Source organism: Rattus norvegicus, chromosome 13 (assembly GCF_021556685.1).
Source record: "Rattus norvegicus strain SHRSP/BbbUtx chromosome 13, alternate assembly SHRSP_T2T, whole genome shotgun sequence".
Lineage (NCBI taxonomy): Eukaryota > Metazoa > Chordata > Mammalia > Rodentia > Muridae > Rattus > Rattus norvegicus.
This window is the reverse complement of record NC_141546.1, coordinates 32,230,318-32,248,143: the sequence shown is the minus strand read 5'-3', so window position 1 is coordinate 32,248,143 and position 17,826 is coordinate 32,230,318. Positions and strand designations below refer to the sequence as shown.

The 17,826-nt window shown below is 45.5% G+C and overlaps 1 protein-coding gene across 36 annotated transcripts in view; it reads right to left on the bottom strand.

Annotated features, from left to right (window-relative positions):
- The window catches only part of Clasp1 (cytoplasmic linker associated protein 1), a 221,554-nt gene that overhangs the window by 15,237 nt on the left and 188,491 nt on the right, over positions 1–17,826 (bottom strand). For 32 of the 36 annotated variants that reach the window (NM_001427589.1, XM_087580613.1, XM_087580631.1 and 29 more), the window contains 4 exon segments: positions 4,697–4,825; positions 6,632–6,822; positions 9,129–9,372; positions 14,957–15,107. In NM_001427589.1, the coding sequence (NP_001414518.1) occupies positions 4,697–4,825; positions 6,632–6,822; positions 9,129–9,372; positions 14,957–15,107 (715 nt within the window). 36 annotated transcript variants of the gene reach the window in all.

The following is a 17,826-nucleotide window of genomic DNA, read 5'->3' as shown; positions in this document are numbered from 1 at the left end:
GAGCTAAATTCCCAACCCCTAGGTTGTTTCTCAATAGCCACTGCTATTACTGCTGCTGTTATCCTGGAACTGGAAGATATACAGATAACCCTGAACTTGAGCCCGGGGCTGTCAGATAGGGAAAAGCAAGGTCCGCAGAGATGCAGTGACTTGTAGTTACTGTGTTGCTCTGATGCCTGGGCGTGCAGAGGGTCACTCCTGAACACAGGCTGGAGACAGGGTGGCTGGGAATTTTAATTGGCACCTGAAGGAGGACAACCTCTCAGGAACAAGCTTACTCTGCCACAGTTACCTGTTCAAAGGACTGATCAAACGCTATAGCTGGAGAAGGCCAGCCTACTGCTGGGTAAGGCCAGCCAGCCAGTGCCAGGAAGCTCCCCTTTCTTTTGTCAAGCAACATTGGTCTGATTTTGCTTTTCTGTGACTTCAAGTCATAAAATATAAAATTTAACCGGAAAAGATTTAAAAACAAAACCTCTAGAGAAAAGTTATTTAATATTTAGCTAAGAATCCAATTTCCTCAAATAAAGCCATGCCACCCAAAACTGGATTCTGATGTCCTAGACACCAACATTTATAGTTTGCAACTAGAAATATTTGGTGACATTACTCTAACATGACTATTTTCCTTTCTTATTTAGAAATATATACATTATTTACTGTCCCTCTGATCTTCTCTTGCAGGCACATGCCATGGTGCCATGGTGTGTGTGGAGGTCAAAGGACAGCTTTTAGCTGTCAGGTTCTGTAGGAAGAACCTTGGCCCCTTATATGATTTTGTAAGGAGGAAGGACTCATCATATTGTCTAGGCTGGCCTTGAATTTTGGGGTTTAAGTGATCCCCCTGCCTCGGACTCCTGGCAACTGGGATAGCGTGTATGAACCACTTTGCCTAGCCAACATTTTACTCTGTAAGTGGGTAAATAGAATAAAATATGGACTAATGTGAAACATCCCCTGCCCCCAACAAAATAAAATATCCAGAGCTGGGGCTGGCCCTTGGGAGGCAAGGCCCACCTGACTATATATAGAAACCACCATCTTTATTCCTGCATTCACAAACAGCCCTGGATATGTGGGTTGTACATGAGAGAATGGACCCTAGCCTTGAAGGAAGGAACAGCAGGCTCTACTGAGACTTGGGTTTCCAATCTTCTCATACCTCACACCGCCTCAGAAGCACTGCCTGCCACCAGTTCTCTTGGCCAACAAAACCCTGTACTTACTAGTCAGAGGAGAGCTTCTCTATCAGCCCTAATAGATAGACTAAAGATGTAAGAGAAGAGCATTAGTATGAATGAAGTTATCACAAAGGCCACCATATCAGACTCAGCCCTTTAAGATGTTTGCTGAACATAAACCCCAACATAACACACAGAAACTTCATGAATGCCACAGGTAGGAAAATGCAACATCATCCATTAAACAGACAGCAAGGTCCTGGCAGAGACTCGTTTCCTCAGATTGGAACTATGAAAGAACTATGTCTAAGATGACAAACACCACTTTCAAAAGCAAATCTTTCAGCCGGGGTCTAAAGCCTCTTGTCAGGCTCTGCAGTTTGCCATTTGTGGATGGTTACTGCCCCCAGGCAGCGTTTTCAATGGGTCAGACACTCATTTTGCACTCACAGCTCTTTTGGAAAGAATATATGATAGCTGACTTTGGCTTATTGATAAAGACCCAGCCATCTTGCCACCAGTTCTACCTTTCCAGTTTTGAATAATAGCCTTTTTAAAATCTATTTTTTTTAAATGTACATGAATGTTTTGTCTGCACACACATATTTGCACCGTATGCATGCAGTACCTCAGAAAGCGAGGGGAGGCCACTGGACCTTCTGGAACTGGAGATACTCATGGTTGTATGGATGCTGAGAAAGGAAACTGAGTCCTCTAAGAGCAGCAAGTATTTTTAACTGCTGAGCCATCTCTCCATTACTGTCCCCTTAAATTAACTCTTTCTCTCCTTTTCTCTCTCTCTCTCTCCCTCCCCTATACCTGGATGTCTGTGTATGTAAGTGTGTCATAGTGAACATGAGGAGCTCAAGAGAACAACTTTCCGGCGTCATTCCTGTCTCCCACCTTGTTTGCACCAGGGTCTCTCATACACTTTGCGGTTGTGTGAGATAGTCTCATTGCCTTGTGAACTTAGAGACTCCGCTGTCTCTGTTTCATATCTTGCCATAGGGGCAATGGGAGCACATGCATGTGATAAACCCTGGCTTTACTTAGGACCTCATGCAGTGAGGTTTGTCCTCTGAGTGACTTCTTTGGACCTCTAGTAACTTTTAAGATGTATTTTAGTTTTCAAATGTTGGGTTTCTAGAAGTCAGAGTCAGTCTCTTAGAGCAGTTCTGTTTGAGCCAGCCTGGGTTTCATTGTGAAATTTAAAACCACCACCTTAAGAGAGGCCCCAGGAGATGGTTCAGTGGTTAAGACTGCTCTGGAAGAAGTCCTGAGTTCAACTCCTAGCAACCACATGGTGGCTCACAACCGTCTGTAATTGGATCCAGTGCCCTCTTCTGGTGTGTCTGAGACAGTGACAGTGTACTCACATATATATAAAATAAGTCTTAAAAAACAATAATAATAAAAAAGAGAGGCCCCAGGAACAAGCACACTTAGAAGTGTTGATCACTCAGGAAAGCAGACATTGCCTTTGGGTGACAGACATAGAAACTGGATCCTCAAAACAAGTGGATCCATTCTAAGCCAGTCTTGGGTCACAGCACTACATGTAAGGACAGGAAAATATACTAAGACGAGAGAGACATGACACCACTGTACAGCCACCACACGAACTGCATGTGCAGCTAAGTAATCTTCCCTAAGACAATGAGGCCAGGGGAGGAGAACGTGGGTTAAAATAAGAGAGAGGGCTCAGTTGCTAAGGCCTCTGCACAAAGACTTAAGTTTAATCTCCAGAATGTGCATTAAAAAAGAAACTGGCTTCTGAGATTGCCCTCTGACCTTCACCTGCATGTATCCAGCAGCATGAGCATACCTGCACACACTCACTGAGAATTAAAAAGCCGGGCTGGAGAGATGGCTCCGAAGCACTGTCTGCTCTTCCAGAGGTCCTGAGTTCAATTCCCAGCCACCACATGGTGGCTCGCAACCATCTGTAATGGGATCGGATGCTCTCTCCTGGTGTGTCTGAAGACAGCTACAGTGTATTTATAATCAATCAATCAATCAATCTTTAAAAAAAAAAAAAGACTTAAAAAGCCAGGAGTGGTGGCACTTTTAGTACCAGGACTGAGGCGGTGGACAGTCCTGTGGGATCTGTAGATTTATTTTTTTCTATTTCTGTCTCAAAATAAAGGGTGGACAATAAATGAAGAACATCCAAGGGTGACTTCTCGCCCTCACAGGCACACTTGTACACATACACATACATAAGTGTGTACGCGCGCGCACACACACACACACGCACACACGCACGCACGCACGCACACACACAGAGAGAGAGAGAGAGAGAGAGAAAGAAAGAAACAGGAAAGAAAAAGACCTGAAGAATTTTCAAGATGAAGACCAAACCCCAAATCTAAATATACAGGTAAGCTGCTCCTGACCACGTGACAGCCAGCGGTTGCAGGAGGAGGCTGCAAGGGCATAGAGTCAAGGTGAGCCCAGACAGGCAAAGCGGAAGGCCTGCCAACACCGTACCTCAGAACACTGTGTCTTGCTGGCATCCTTGGGTCACTGTGATAGTAGTATGGTGCTTTCTGGTTAGAAGACTCCTACACTGACAGAGTACTGAGAAATTTATCTGAAGCAGGAGATTTTTTTCACTCTTTTCCTGGGCCATTTTAGAGAACCTCATATTTTCTAAACCATTTTTCAAAGAAAAAATAGTAATTTAAAAAAAAATTATTTATTTTATTTATATGAGTACAGTGTTGCTGTCTTCAGATACAACAAGGCAAGAGGGCATCAGATCTCATTACAGACGGTTGAGAGCCACCATGTGGTTGCTGGGAATTGAACTCAGGACCTCTGGAAGAGCAGTTAGTGCTCTTAACCACTGAGCCATCTCTCCAGCCCAGTAAATTATAACTTATATTTAAGAGTACACTGAAAAGGTTTTTAATAGTGGGATGCCCAATTTACAAAGACAGGCTCTGGCTGGATGGTTTAACTATCATCTTGGCTTAGTTCAGTAGAAATGTAATAATAATAAAAAAAACTATGTGTATGCTATCTTGCCTGCACATATGCCGTGCCGTTGGAGGTCAGAAGAGGGTGTCAAATCCCCTGGAATAGGAGCTACAGATAGTTGTGAGCTGCCATGTCGGTGTTGGGAATCCACCGTGAGCCTTGTGGAGCAGCAGCCAGTGCTCTAACTGCAGAGGCGTCTCTCTCCAGCCTCCTTAGCTCACTTTCATCTTACTGCAAGTTCGTCTTTTGTCGTGTGTCTAACCTTCTGACACTGACATATTCAATACTGTTATCTATGAAATGCATACTTGAGAACTGCACAATTGAGGTTAAGAAAAAAAGTGGCAGTCCACTCTAATGTCAGCAGTAGGAATTTTACTCCCGACAACCCAGGCCAAGTCAAAGGGAAAAGAACTCATAAGCATGAGATTTCATTTTGGGTCCTGCCTTTCCACCCAGTCCTGCTGGCACATGGCCGCAGGGCTAGCTCACCTCCTTGTGCCTGCAGGCACATGGCCACAGGGCTAGCTCACCTCCTTGTGGGAGTCTTTGTGGGCTTCCAGAGTCTTCATGATCGTCAGTTCTGCGTAGTTTTTGAATCTTGCTGGCTGGTTTCTCAGAATCTCCCGTAAAACTCTCAGTGCCAGAGCTCGAATGGAATGCTAGGTGTGAGAGGAAAGGAAACGTCACCCAAAAGTACATGCCCACAGCATGCATGGGCCCACAGGCTAGGCCCGTTCTATGTACCCTGGTCTCTAACAGGCCCTTCTACATAGATCACAAGTCTACTCAACATGGGCTCCTGGACAGTCAACTCCAAGAGAGCAGGCACTGATATAGGTGGCACCTTTAGGACATGTGGAGAGGCTGGCAGATCAAGTAAAGATGGCACACCTAATTCATGGTTAGTCCCTGTCCTTTCTAGACTTCCTGAAGCTTTGGTTCATGAGTCATCCTTGTGTGAAACAGGCACGGGGATGAACCCAAAGCACCCAATCCTTTCATGGACAGGCCTGCCAGGCTGTGAAGCCTCTGAGGTCAGCTGGAGACCCATGTTTGTTCCTGACCTTCTGGGTGATGAGGTCACCTGTGCAACAGGGCTCAAGTTGTTAAAGGCTCCAGTCATGTGTCTGGAGGAAAGCCATTCCAAACAGACGCTGAATCTCAAGAAAGGAGAGCAGAGTTTACTGCAAACAGAGCCAAGAAGCACATCCTGATTCCTTGTCACTCAACTGTGCACTGTGCAAACTCACACACAAAGCACCTGCCCTCCACATGACATCATCCCATCTCCCCCAGGAGCCCAGCCAAGTGTAACTGCCTCTTTAGACAGTACTTTGAAGAAAAGTTGGCGTGGGCCCTTTGTTACCATTCCCTATCTTTGCTTATCCCTAAACTCCACCTTTAATCCCAAGAATTAGAAAGCAATTCCAGGGCAGGCAGCATTCACTGTCTGTTCCCCTGCGGCCAGCAGTCACTATCACTGTGACCCTGGGTTTGGCCTATGACCCGTGCTAGTTTCTTGGGACTCCTCCCAGCCCTGTGCTCTAGCTGTTTCTGCTAGGCCATGCAAAACTAATGTGGAAAGATGGACCCCTACTATGAAGCTTCATCCCAGCTGTCCTTTGAGTCTGTTGGTGGCTATTTCACAGTAGAAGGCGAGATTCTTACTAGGTCACCTCTCCCATCTGGATCCACTTCCACCAGTGTTAGCTACAAGAATCAGGTATATTCACAGCCCAGGCATGCTTCAAAGCCTTGTCTGTGACATTCAAATGCCCCAGCATGAAGGCTTGGTTTTACAGCTATTAATACAGCCTGGGAACCTGCCATGTGCCCTGCTAACATTAGCTCTAACACAGGTACAGGGTGAGCAGAAACTTCCTGAAAGGCAGCACTTAAGGCCTTTAAAAAATATACTCTGGGCAGGCAAGATGGCTTAGTGGGAAAGGTGTTTGCCACTGAGTTCAATGGCCTGAGTTTAATTCCAAAAACTCACCCAAAAAAGTGACTCTTGCAAACTGTTCTCTGACCTCCATGTGTATGTATGTGTCCACATATGCATACACACACACATACAAAATTGAATAAATTAGTTTAAAAATTTAAAAACGAACTTCTGAATTCTTTATTTCACTTGAAATAAAAGTGGAACTCGTGAAGATGCACTGTGGAGGATCACCTTCTATGCGAATGGGGTTTAGGACATTTCTGTATTATAGTATCTAGGCTCAGGAAGGTGTTTGTTTCATGGACTGGGTGCACAGCCAGTTACAGGGAGACTTGGGTCTACACATGAGCTGGGGTGGCTGTTGTAGGCTAGTGAGTACTCAGGAACTATGTGGAACCCAGATGAATACTTAATTTGGTATAAGTCAGGCTCAGAACCCACAGAGGAAAGCTGGTCAACCCGGATTGGGGAAGGTATCATAACACCACCATGTGGAAGGGGCTATGGAAGTGCCTACGTCTTTGTCTCCGAGAGTTTCCAGCAGCAGCAGCAGGATGGTCTTGAAGTGCTCCTCCCACACGCCCAGGCTGTCCTCCCTGGTGATCTTAAGCAGCTCCAGGAGTGCGCCCTTCCGCTCCTCCACACGCTCGTTGTGGTTGGACAGCTCTTTCAGCAAGTCAGCCACCAGGTCCGAGTGGTCAATGGGCACTGGGGAGAGACACATGGTACCTCAGATGTTGGCCACAGGGCTCCTGGCATGCTCTTTTCTACCACAGAGATAGATGCTATACTTTCCTCTCCTACTCTACCCTGCTTGGCTGCCAGCTTCCTGTTGTATACCTCCAACATTTTTACCACGCTGTGAGAACAGAGTGCCAGGCAGCTGTATGTCACCAGTGTCCTGTGAGTCCTCCCTTCCTTACCATTTTTCACTTTCCATTTTTACATAGAGATTAAAAAAAAATTCTAAGTGCTTGAGACTCATCTTTTCCCAAACTTTCTTCTACTATCACAGTCTCAAGCTACTGACCTCTTGCCTGCAGGAGGCTCATTCCAGTGCAAACACTCTCCCAAGGCCCTCCAATCCTCACATACATCCACACGTTCCCCCAAGACTGTCACTATCACACTGCCTAACATCTGCTCTATTCTGGGACGTGCAGAGCTTGGGACCCGACATAATAACCAACGCCAGTCAAAGTGTCCAGACTACTGAGGACTGCAAAGCCTGCTCATTTCCACTAGCACGGTTACCAGCAGGGGTCTGAATTCTGCCTATTGGCTCAAAGGTACCTCTTTCCCTGACCATACTCATATAAGAGCCCTCAGTTGTGAAAACTCAACTTCAAACAGGGGGGATGGGGAACTGACAGTGGAAACAAGCCCCCACAAGCTTTCTCTTGAGGCATATTTGCATATTTCTTTAGCTTCTGAGATCAGGGGGCAAGCACATAAGGAAGCTCCAAACACAGACAGCTTCTTATTCCTCCTTGCCACCCCACCATTCTCCTTTTCCTTACATGGTGCTGGATAAAAACAACGGACACTCTTATCTCTGGTCAAGATCAAGCATGGAGAAGGAAGTGGTGAAGCAACTTCGCAAGCAAATGAAAATGCCATCCACTTCTGGCAGAAAGCACAGGTCACAGCGAGCATGGCCACCCCAGCCTTACTCCAGGGACCAGCTCGTGGCAAATTCAGGGAAAAGACAGTTCCAGGACTGTTTCTGACCCCTGATGCCACTTTTGTTCTGGACACCTGGAGAACTGTCTTCTACCACAGAACTCCATAGTATCAGGTCCTTTATTCCCTGTGGGCCTTGAACCCTCCTCACAGAGCAGCCCCCTCTAATGTGTGCTCACTCTGTAACCCAACAGGGGGAGCAAACACCCAGGAAGTTTGCCTTGCTTCCCTTGCTTTCTTCTCAGCAGGCCTTGAACCCTCCTCACAGAGCAGCCCCCTCTAATGTGTGCTCACTCTGTAACCCAACAGGGGGAGCAAACACCCAGGAAGTTTGCCTTGCTTCCCTTGCTTTCTTCTCAGCAGGATGACCCAAGCATTTCATGATTACAGAAGGCATTCAAGCAGGTGTTAATTATTTAGAATCTTGATTTACTTAATTATCCATTCAAACCCTAGTCAAACAAACCAGATGTACAATTGGAAAGAAAAATCATGTGGAGTTGCACTAGGACAGAGCGGGTGAATGTAATGAGTGAGGTAGAGGACGGAAAATGTAAGTTGCTGGGACAAACACCATCAAGCCACTCATGCAGCTCACTCACTGGTGGGCACTGGCCTTAGGTTTAGCCTTGGCCCTGCCTCAGGGTACCAAGCACGACTCAATCCCTCAGCCACATTCTCTGTCCCTGAATACTGGTCTTGACGTGGGACTCACAGAAAATCCCAGACACATACCTATGTTATATTTTGGGCAAGTATCTTAATCTTTCTGAATCTATTTTGTAACCTGTAAAATGAGATCTGTAATCTCAGGAGTTAATGGGCATATACTTCTTAGCTGAGTGCTGAAAATAATGTAAGGCAAGTTAAGTGCTGTCAGATCCCTGCCTCCTACCTCTAGGACAGCATGGCATAGTCTGGGAACACCGTGAGGAAGAGGCAAGTCTTGTCATGGCCTTGGGACTTCACCTTCAGGACTAAGAGCTGGGACAGTTGTGGGCCAGGGCCTTCACACAGAGCGTGTGTAAGATGCCTGTGCCCTGCTGCATGCCCTGGTCAATCTCTTCATTCAGCAGAGTTCCAGTGGCAGAGCCTCCACGCACAGAGTGTAGACATACTGAGGAGAAGTCCACATAGGCTTCTACTCACGGGGACCTTCCTAGGCCTAATCGCACAGCAGGGACTCAACAAGCAGTTCTGGGCAATAGTGGACCAGGACAGACCCCCTCTTTCTACTTGTGTCTGTCAGGGTGCACAGGCTGGGATGACAGAGTGAGGAGTGTAGGTGGCAAAGGAGGGCGTGGGGAGGCAAGCAGACAAACCAGACAAACCATCTCGGAGCTGCTCCATGTCATCGTCAAACACTGCTTCCTTCAGAGCCGTCTTGTCATAGGTGTTGATGGTGTCAGAGTAGGGATACGGGTTGTACTCCCGTGCTCTTGGCCCCGGAAAGGCACGTGGAGGCTGTGTGTTGAGCAGGGAGGTCTTGTTGTCCAAAGCCATCCTGCCTCCTTCTACCTCACTACCTCCCCGGCCCTCGGTGGCGGGTGAGGCTGCTCCTCCATCTCGGGACACCTAGAACACAGCATAAAGTCAATCTAGAACCTTCTCCCACACTTGTTCACTTCCATCCTTCCTTCCCCCTTCCTCCTTCTGTCCCCTCGCCCCCACAACCCTGGGCTTCTTTTTTTTTCACAGGGTGTTACGATGTAATCCTGGCTGGCCTTGAACTCAGATCCACAGAGTCACCCAAGTGCTGGGATTAAAGGTCTGTACTACCATGCCCAGTCCACACTTTTTTTTTTTTTATGTTTAGAAATTTCTTAGAGGGGCCAGAGATTTCCATTTGCAAGCTAGCTGATGACAAAAGGACAGCTATTGGTATTTAATTTTATTTAAAACATTTTTGAGACAGACAGCCAGACACAGAGACACAGACACAGAGACAGAGACAGAGACAGACAGACAGAGAGCTTATGGAGGTCAGAAGAGGGTGCTCTTCCCTGGATTTAGAGTTACAGGTAATTGGGAGCTGCCTGATATGCTGGGAACCATATCTGGAAGAACAGCAAGGCTCTTATGCATGGAGCTGTATCCCCAGCTCCAAGCCATTGCTTTCTATCTAATAGAACATTCCTCCATCTGCTTATATATTAAAGCTCCTTTTCTTTGTTGTTTGATGATTCATTGTACTCTGAGTTTTCTGAAGGATCACTACCATGGAGTCTAAAGAGCTCCTTGGATAGCGAGAGGTGTGTCCTTCATTGTCCATTCTTGAGAAGCCTGTGTCTGTGTCAGACTTCTGTGGCTTCTGGCTCCAATGCCAAGAGCAGGAGCTTCTCAAAAGTAAGTTGATAATACGCACGTGGCAAAAGCTCAGAGCCGAAACCCAAAGCAGTCTGAACCAGCCTCTTGGTTTGTAGATACTTTGAAACAATCATGGGGGTGAAGCCAGATCATCTCAAAATCACCTCTAACCTTGAGCCATAGGACTATCTCCCACCCACAATCACTCTTCTGCTCTCTGGAGATCTGTACTGGACTTTGTTTTTCCTCCTGAGTCTGTCTTAACAGTTGACTTTCAGTGGTCTCTGGCATGTTTGTGACAGTCTTGCAGTGCTGGCCAGTTAAATGTCAACAACAGAGAATCATGTGCGAAGAGGGAACCTTAACTGAGAAAATGACTCTAGCGGACTGACCTATAGGCAAGCCTGTGGTACATTTCCTTAACCAATGATTAATGTGAGAGGGCCTCTCCCATTGTAGGGGATGCTACCTCTGGCTGGTGCCTCTGGGTGTTATAAGAAAGCAGGCTGAACAAGCCATGAAGAACAAGTCAGTGAGCAGCACTCCTGCATGGCTGCTGCATCAGCTCCTGCCCTGACTTCCTTCAGGAGTGGTCTGTGCCATGGAACTGTAAGCAGAAAGAAGCCTTTTCCTCCTAAGCTGCTTTTGCTCACGGTGTTCATTCACAGCAATAGAAACTAGGGCATGGTACCAGGCCTTTACCTTAGGCACAGGAGCCTGCTCAGCACCCACATGACAGTGTTATGTGGACAAGTCTGGGCTGGCAACGGGCAGCCTATTTCCCCACCTGGACGTGATTTCCAGGAATGCAGAGTGTATTTGGAGATTCCCACACAACTCTATTTGTGCTGCTAACAAGATACAACTCTTATTCTGTTTGTATGCTTTTAAAAGTTGTGCTAATTACATATAACCTATCATCCCAACCATCCATAATCATACGGTTGGTGACAGTAATACATTCACTACGTTGTATAACCATCAACACCATGTACACACCAAACTTTCTCATTATCCCTGCAAAACCCCCACACTTAATAGATAACAACTCCCCTGCCTCACAGACCTTGATTGTGTTTCCTACAAACCTGTCTATCCTAGGTATCTCATGTAAAGGAAACATCAAATCTTTGCCCTTCTACATGAGGCTGGTTTCACGTGGCATTATTTAAAGTTCATTTAGGTCAGAGCACAGCACAGATTTCTTTCCTTTTGACGACGTCTGTCACATCTTTACCTCATCATCTCAGTGTGCCGATCCACACTGAGGTTGTGCTCACCTTGGCTACCGGGTCTAATGGTACTGTATATGCTGGTCTACAGATACCTGTGTGAACCCACACTTGCAACTCTCTGTGTCATACTTCATAAAAGATCTAGAATGCATCTCACATTGACACTTATAAATAAGATTTACTAATACATTTAAGATACAGAGATAAATAATACAGAGATAGGCCTGTAGGAAATAAGACCAAAAAGGTGTAGGCTATACCTTAATAGCAGTGTCCTGGGTAGTAGGTAATTTGTGGGTGACTCTGTAACTCTCTTAAAAAGTACAGCATGGCTACAATGAAATGTCACTTAGAGTGCTTAGAAACTTATAGGGGCTGAGAGATGGCTCAGTGGTAAGAACATAAACTGCTTTTGCATTGGATCCAGGTTCAGTTCTCAGCACTCATGTTGGGTACCTCACAACCACACAATGACTCTAGTTCCAGAGGATCCCCAACAGCTTCTCCTGGCCTCTGTGTGGGCAAAGCATACATGCAGGCAAAACAGTCATACATGGAAAATAAAATAAAAATTTAAAAAAAAAAATCTTAAAAACATAATTACACTACATTTTCTAAGCAACTATTTCTTTAATGGAACTATTTCTTTAGAAAACTAATAATAATAATGATAATGGTAATAATGATAATGATGATGATGATGATGATAATAATAATAATAATAATAATAATAGAGCAGTATTTTTGCCCTCTGAGCCACCTTGTCAGCCCTCCAATTTTACTTTTTTTGTGTGTATTTCTTTTCTGTCCTTCTCTATGTGTAGATTTTGCAAAAATGGGAATTCCAGGATACATACAATTGACATTTTGTTTTCTTCACTGTATAAGCAATTTATGTGTAGATAAAGTTCAGTGGTGATCATGTGTAACTCTTTACTCATGCTTTAATAACTCAATTATCCACCTTTTCCAAAAGGTTGCAGATAATACTTAAATATGTCACTTTGTGGGATTAACACCATTCTTTTCTTTTGCTGAGCTCTTTCCTTAGAATAAATTATTGGCAGTATTGACACTCGCTCTTGTTAAGTGCAGTTGTACTGACCTCCAGACCACTGCATTCATTTCACGTAGCACCTGCTCTTCACTGCTGCACCACAGCATCTCTTACTTATTCTTATTTTATGTATGTTGAGTACACTGTCACTGTCTTCAGACACACCAGAAGAGGGCATCAGAACTCATTACAGGTGGTTGTGAGCCACCATGTGGTTGCTGGGATTTGAACTCAGGACCTCTGGAAGAGCAGTCAGTGCTCTTAACCACTGAGCCATCCCTCCATCGCACAGCATCTCTTACATTCAGTGCTAAGATGCCTACAGGAAGTAAACTGGACCAGATTCCTGGTCCCTGTTCCTCTGTAATTGCTTAATATTTCCCCCCAACATCTTTAGCACTGGCATTTCTTGTGTGAGCCATCACCCACCAGCTCTAATTTGCTTCTATGCAAAGCCTTGGCAAACTAGGCCTGCTGTGCAGCTGAAGAACAGGTACCCTGGCTCTGGATGTTGTCGAATAAATAGCCCCTCCCTGAAATACAGTCGGCTCTTCATATGCACAGACTGTTTCTGAGTGGAGTCAGTCAATATATACCAGAATAGTCATTAAAAGGCTGGCATCCAAACTAAATGCATACACTTTTATTTTTAAGGGGGTGGGTGAGGGCTTGGACAGAGAGATGGCTCAGTGGTTAAGATCACGTGGAGCCACTTCCAGAGGCTCTCGGCATTCACCTGGTGCCTTATAAGCATTCACAACTCCACTTCAGGTAATCTGACACATTCTTCTCAACTTGGTGGGAACCAGGCACACATACACACATGCAAGCACAGAGAACATTCAGACACATAAAATACATCTAATAACTTTTCACTAAAATTATCTATCTATCTATCTATCTATCTATCTATCTATCTATCTATCTATCTATCTATCTATCTGGGATATTCACACATGTGGAGGTCAGAGGACAACTTGTGAGTTCCAGGGATGTAACTTAGGTCATGGCCCTTTACCTGATGAGCCAACTGTTCTTACCACTGTTGACTAAATGGCAGTATAACAGCCACACGGATGTCTGGTACAACATTCTAGCAGGTGCTATGCTACCTAGAGATGACCTGAGGTACATTTGAGGATACAGGGGACTCAGGCACTTCAGAGTTGCAGATAATAAGGAATGATTGAATCGTATTTTTAAAATTTATGTATGTGTGACAGTGTGCACCTGTGTGAGTTTATGTGCACCAAGTATGTATAGGAGCCCTTGGGAGACAAAAGAAGACATCAGCTCTCCTGGAACTGGAGTTACAGGCAGCTGCCTCATTTGGTGTCTCACAATTCCCTCTCTGTCCTTGCATCCCTGACACCTCTCCCCTCCCTTCCTGGGGCCCTTTCAGTTCTTATCACGGCAATTGGTACTTGTTAAAACATATAAAGTATTCCCTCACCCCTTGGCTTCCCCCCATCAACCCAGTAGTGCTTCCCAGGGGTTGTTGCTCCCCAGGACTCTGTCCTTACCAGGTGCTGGGTGGGCATTTCACCCTTCACTTTTTTCCCCCCTTCATTTCCCCACCCCCCAACTCCCGTACAATGGAATTGCTTCTCAATGCCTCTCAAGTCTCCACTTGAGCCTCAGTCACTGGCCTAAACTCCAACACCACTACCTAGTTTGCTTAGTGGATCCATGGGCCCGCCATCCACACCCACCCACAGTTAACTCCACGATGTTCTGAACAGATTAACAGATTACTATACACTTTCTTACTTTCTTCTCCTTCTCAGACCAGATCCCATCACCCTGACTCAAGAGCCCAGGAGATTTCTGGCCTCTCTGTTAACTTCTTTTCGTCTAATGTAGTGGTTCTCAAAGTTCTTAATGCTATGACCCTTTAAAACATTCCTCATATTGTGGAGACTGCCAATAATAAAGTTATCTTTGTTGCTACTTCATAACTAACTTTGCTACAGTTATGATTTGTAATGTAAATATCTGATAAGCAGGAGGGTCTTAGGCAACCCCTGTGAAAAGGTCGTCTGACCTTCGGGTTAAGAGCCACTGCTCTAGGGCCTCTGGCTCCCTGGAGTTGGGCTTTCAGACACATCCCACCATGCCAAGCTTTTTAGTTTGCTTGTTTTTGTTTTTCAAGGCAGGGTCTCTGTGCAGCTCCAGCTGTCCTGGAACTCACCTGGAACCAGGATGGCCTCTCAGTCACAGACGTCCACCTGACTCTTCCTTTTGAGCGCTAAGATTTCACCACAACCCAACACCAAGCTTTTTTTTTTTTAAAAATGTGGTTCTGGGAACAGGAGTCAGGCCCTCATGCTTGTACAGCAAGTACTTCACTGACATTACAGGAAAGAAAACAGGCCCAAAGCAAAGGAACAGAAGCTGAGAACCATTCTTCTGAAACATCCTAAAACTGCCTTAAGCCTCTAAAAATACATTACTTTAACACCAGGGCAGAAAATAGTCACCAGGGAGCTGAGTTTGGGAAAAGTCTCTAGTTGCTGCCACTTAACTGCCAGGGAGTCATGCCCTGGCCCAGGATACTCACGATATCACAATCCTTCTTGCCATCTCGCTTGATTGGCTCATTTAGATCCTCCTGGCTTCGGAAGCTGAACTTCTCGATGGCTTCTGTAACTCCACGCAAAGAGCTGTAGATTTCCTCAGAGTTCAGGTTCTCCGTGTCATAGTCCAGCATGCTATAATTAAAAATGTATTTTCTGAGAAACTGAGGTATGTGCATAAAACCAAGACACAGGCCTAGCTGGTTCATAATTTAGAGTAAGGTTTTCAGTTAGTTGGAACACAAGGGGGCAGCTCTTGTCAGGGCCTGCCACTGGCCATCTTGCATGTCACAGCCAGTCCCAGACACATCGCACCAGCACCCAGGAAGCAGTGAGAACAAAAGCACAAGGATGAGAGAACGCAGGAGTGACGGAGGTGACCGAATGTACACGGGGATGACGGTGGAAGGTGACTTTCTTATCTTGAAGATGAAAAAAAGCTAGTTTACTTGTTACTGGTCTCAAATGTACAAACTCTAGAGGAACAGGCACATGGCAATAAGCTAGAATTACAGACACTTCTGAGAAGCAAAGCAAACCACTTCACAAGACCCAGCTAGGCACACCAGAATCCAATGCAGAGAAACAATCAAGCCCTATGTCAAAAAACAACAGCTTGGGATTCAAAGTCAGACCTACCCTCACTGGGCCCCTGGGGCTCCAAACCCCATGTGGCCTAACCCAGGAGCTTGATGGGAATACCAGATTCTTTTGTTAAGGCAGATCTTAAAGAGAGCCACCCTCTTGAATGAACATCGAAAAACACTTCTAGAAACAATAGCTGTCCCCTTTGGAAAAGTGATGCCAACTGCTATCCTTTGAGACACTAACAGTAATACACCACAAAGCAGAAATGCTTTAAAAAAAAAAAAAAAGACAGTGTGGTGTCCTGCAGTTATGTCAACAAATGTTCTTTAGATGTATGAAAAGGGCACTCAACAGAGAGTGTCATGAGAAAAAACACCACACATCTTTCCTGAGACATTAAAAAAAAAAAAAAAAAAGCACAGGATGCATAGACAAGGACGACTGCAAAGCATGGTGGGACAATCAACTAGGGACAGTTTGAAGACAGAACAGCTTAGTTTAAACACCACTTGTTTTGAGAAAGCATTTGGAGTAGTTTACGTGAGACTGTCTCCTACAGGACAGGCTCTGGCATTTCAATACTTGGTCCCTATTTGGAGGCACTGTTTGGGGTGTGGGTATTAGGAGGAAGTATGTCACTGGGTGTGGGCTTTGACAATAAGAAGCTTTGCCTGCTCTCTAGTATGCTCTCTGAATCACCCTTGCTTTGGAAGATGTGAGCTCTCGGCTTTCTCTTCCTGGTTCCATGACTGCTCCTTTTATGCTTCACACCATGATGGACTCTTACCCTCAGGAACTGTAAACCTAAATAAACCTTCTAGATGCTCTCTTGGTCATGGTGTGCCATCATAGCACAGAAGAATATTAACACATAAGTAGGTACCAGAGACTGGGCTACTGCTCTGAACAACCTGGCCACGCTAGTGTGTGGAAGACTTTGGAACGCTGAGCTAGAGAAATGATTTATTGCTCTCCAGAGCCATCCTGTAGGATCCCAGAAGACAGCAGGTGTGGAGAGCAATGTAGACTGCATTGGCCCAGCTCAAGAGGTGTCAGAGGGAAACAGTATTAGGACTTGGCTTGTTGCTGTGATATTTTGGGAAAGAATCTGATTGCTCTAATCCTAAGAACCTGCTTGAGGCTAAATTTAAAAGTAATGGACTAATTTCTTTGGTTCAGGAAATTTCAAGACAAGGTAAAACATTGAATCTGTAGCATGGCTGTTACTGAAACAGTCTTCAAGGAAACACAAATGGGTTAGAGAGAAATAGAAAGTACAATATGGAGAGAAAGGCGGGCTGAGAAGCTCCATGTTGTAGGCAAGACCTGTGCTAAGACAGAGGCTATTCACCAGACTCTCAGATTCACAGCAACAAAGGGAAGTGTGCCCTAGGGCAAGACCACCCAGCTAAGCTTTCACTGCACTGCTGTGCTGGCCTAGGTAGGGCTGTCCATGTGGTACTGGCTTTAGAGGCATGAAAGATGCAAGAGGGGAAGATCCTTCCTCAAGTTTCAGAGCCACTCAAGACAGACAGTGTGTGGTGGGGACGCCCGGAGACAGCAAGCGGCTACGAGAGGCTATTTCGTAGAGCTGTGAGAGTAAAGGCTGTCCACAGTGGAGACTTCAAGACATTGGAGATACCAGAGCCATGAAATACTGCCAAGGAAAGCTGTACACAGGAAGGAGAACCAGCCCAAGGAAGGGACAGACGCCACGGGCAGCACAGCTGGAAGGGCAGAGTACGCTGACCCCTTTGAAATGAAAGCCCCATACAATGGACCTGGAGGATTCAGCATTTACTGTGCCAGATTTCAGTCTTATGTTTGCCCAGTATTTCCCAATTATACTCCATCCCTTCCTTCTAAAATGGTAATGTCTCTTCTGTGCCATTATATGTTGGAAATACATAAGTTGCCCTTTGGTTTTACAGGGAGTTACAGTTAAGAGATTGATTGCCTAGAGTCTCACAAGAGACTAGGCTTTAGATTGAGAAGACTATGGGAGCTTTGAAATTGGGTAAAACACATTTTGTATCATCATATGGCTATAAGTCTATGGGGGGGGGGTCAGGGAGTGGAATTTAGTAGTTTGAATGAGAATGTCCCACACAGGCTCTGATATTTGACCATTTGGTCCCCGAACTGGTGGCACTGTTTGGTGGGTTCAGGAGGGGTGCCCTTGTTGAAGGACATCTCTTGGGGTAGGCTTTGAGTGTTTATGGTCTCAGCCTAGTTTGTCCACTCTGCTTTATGTTCACAATTGAAG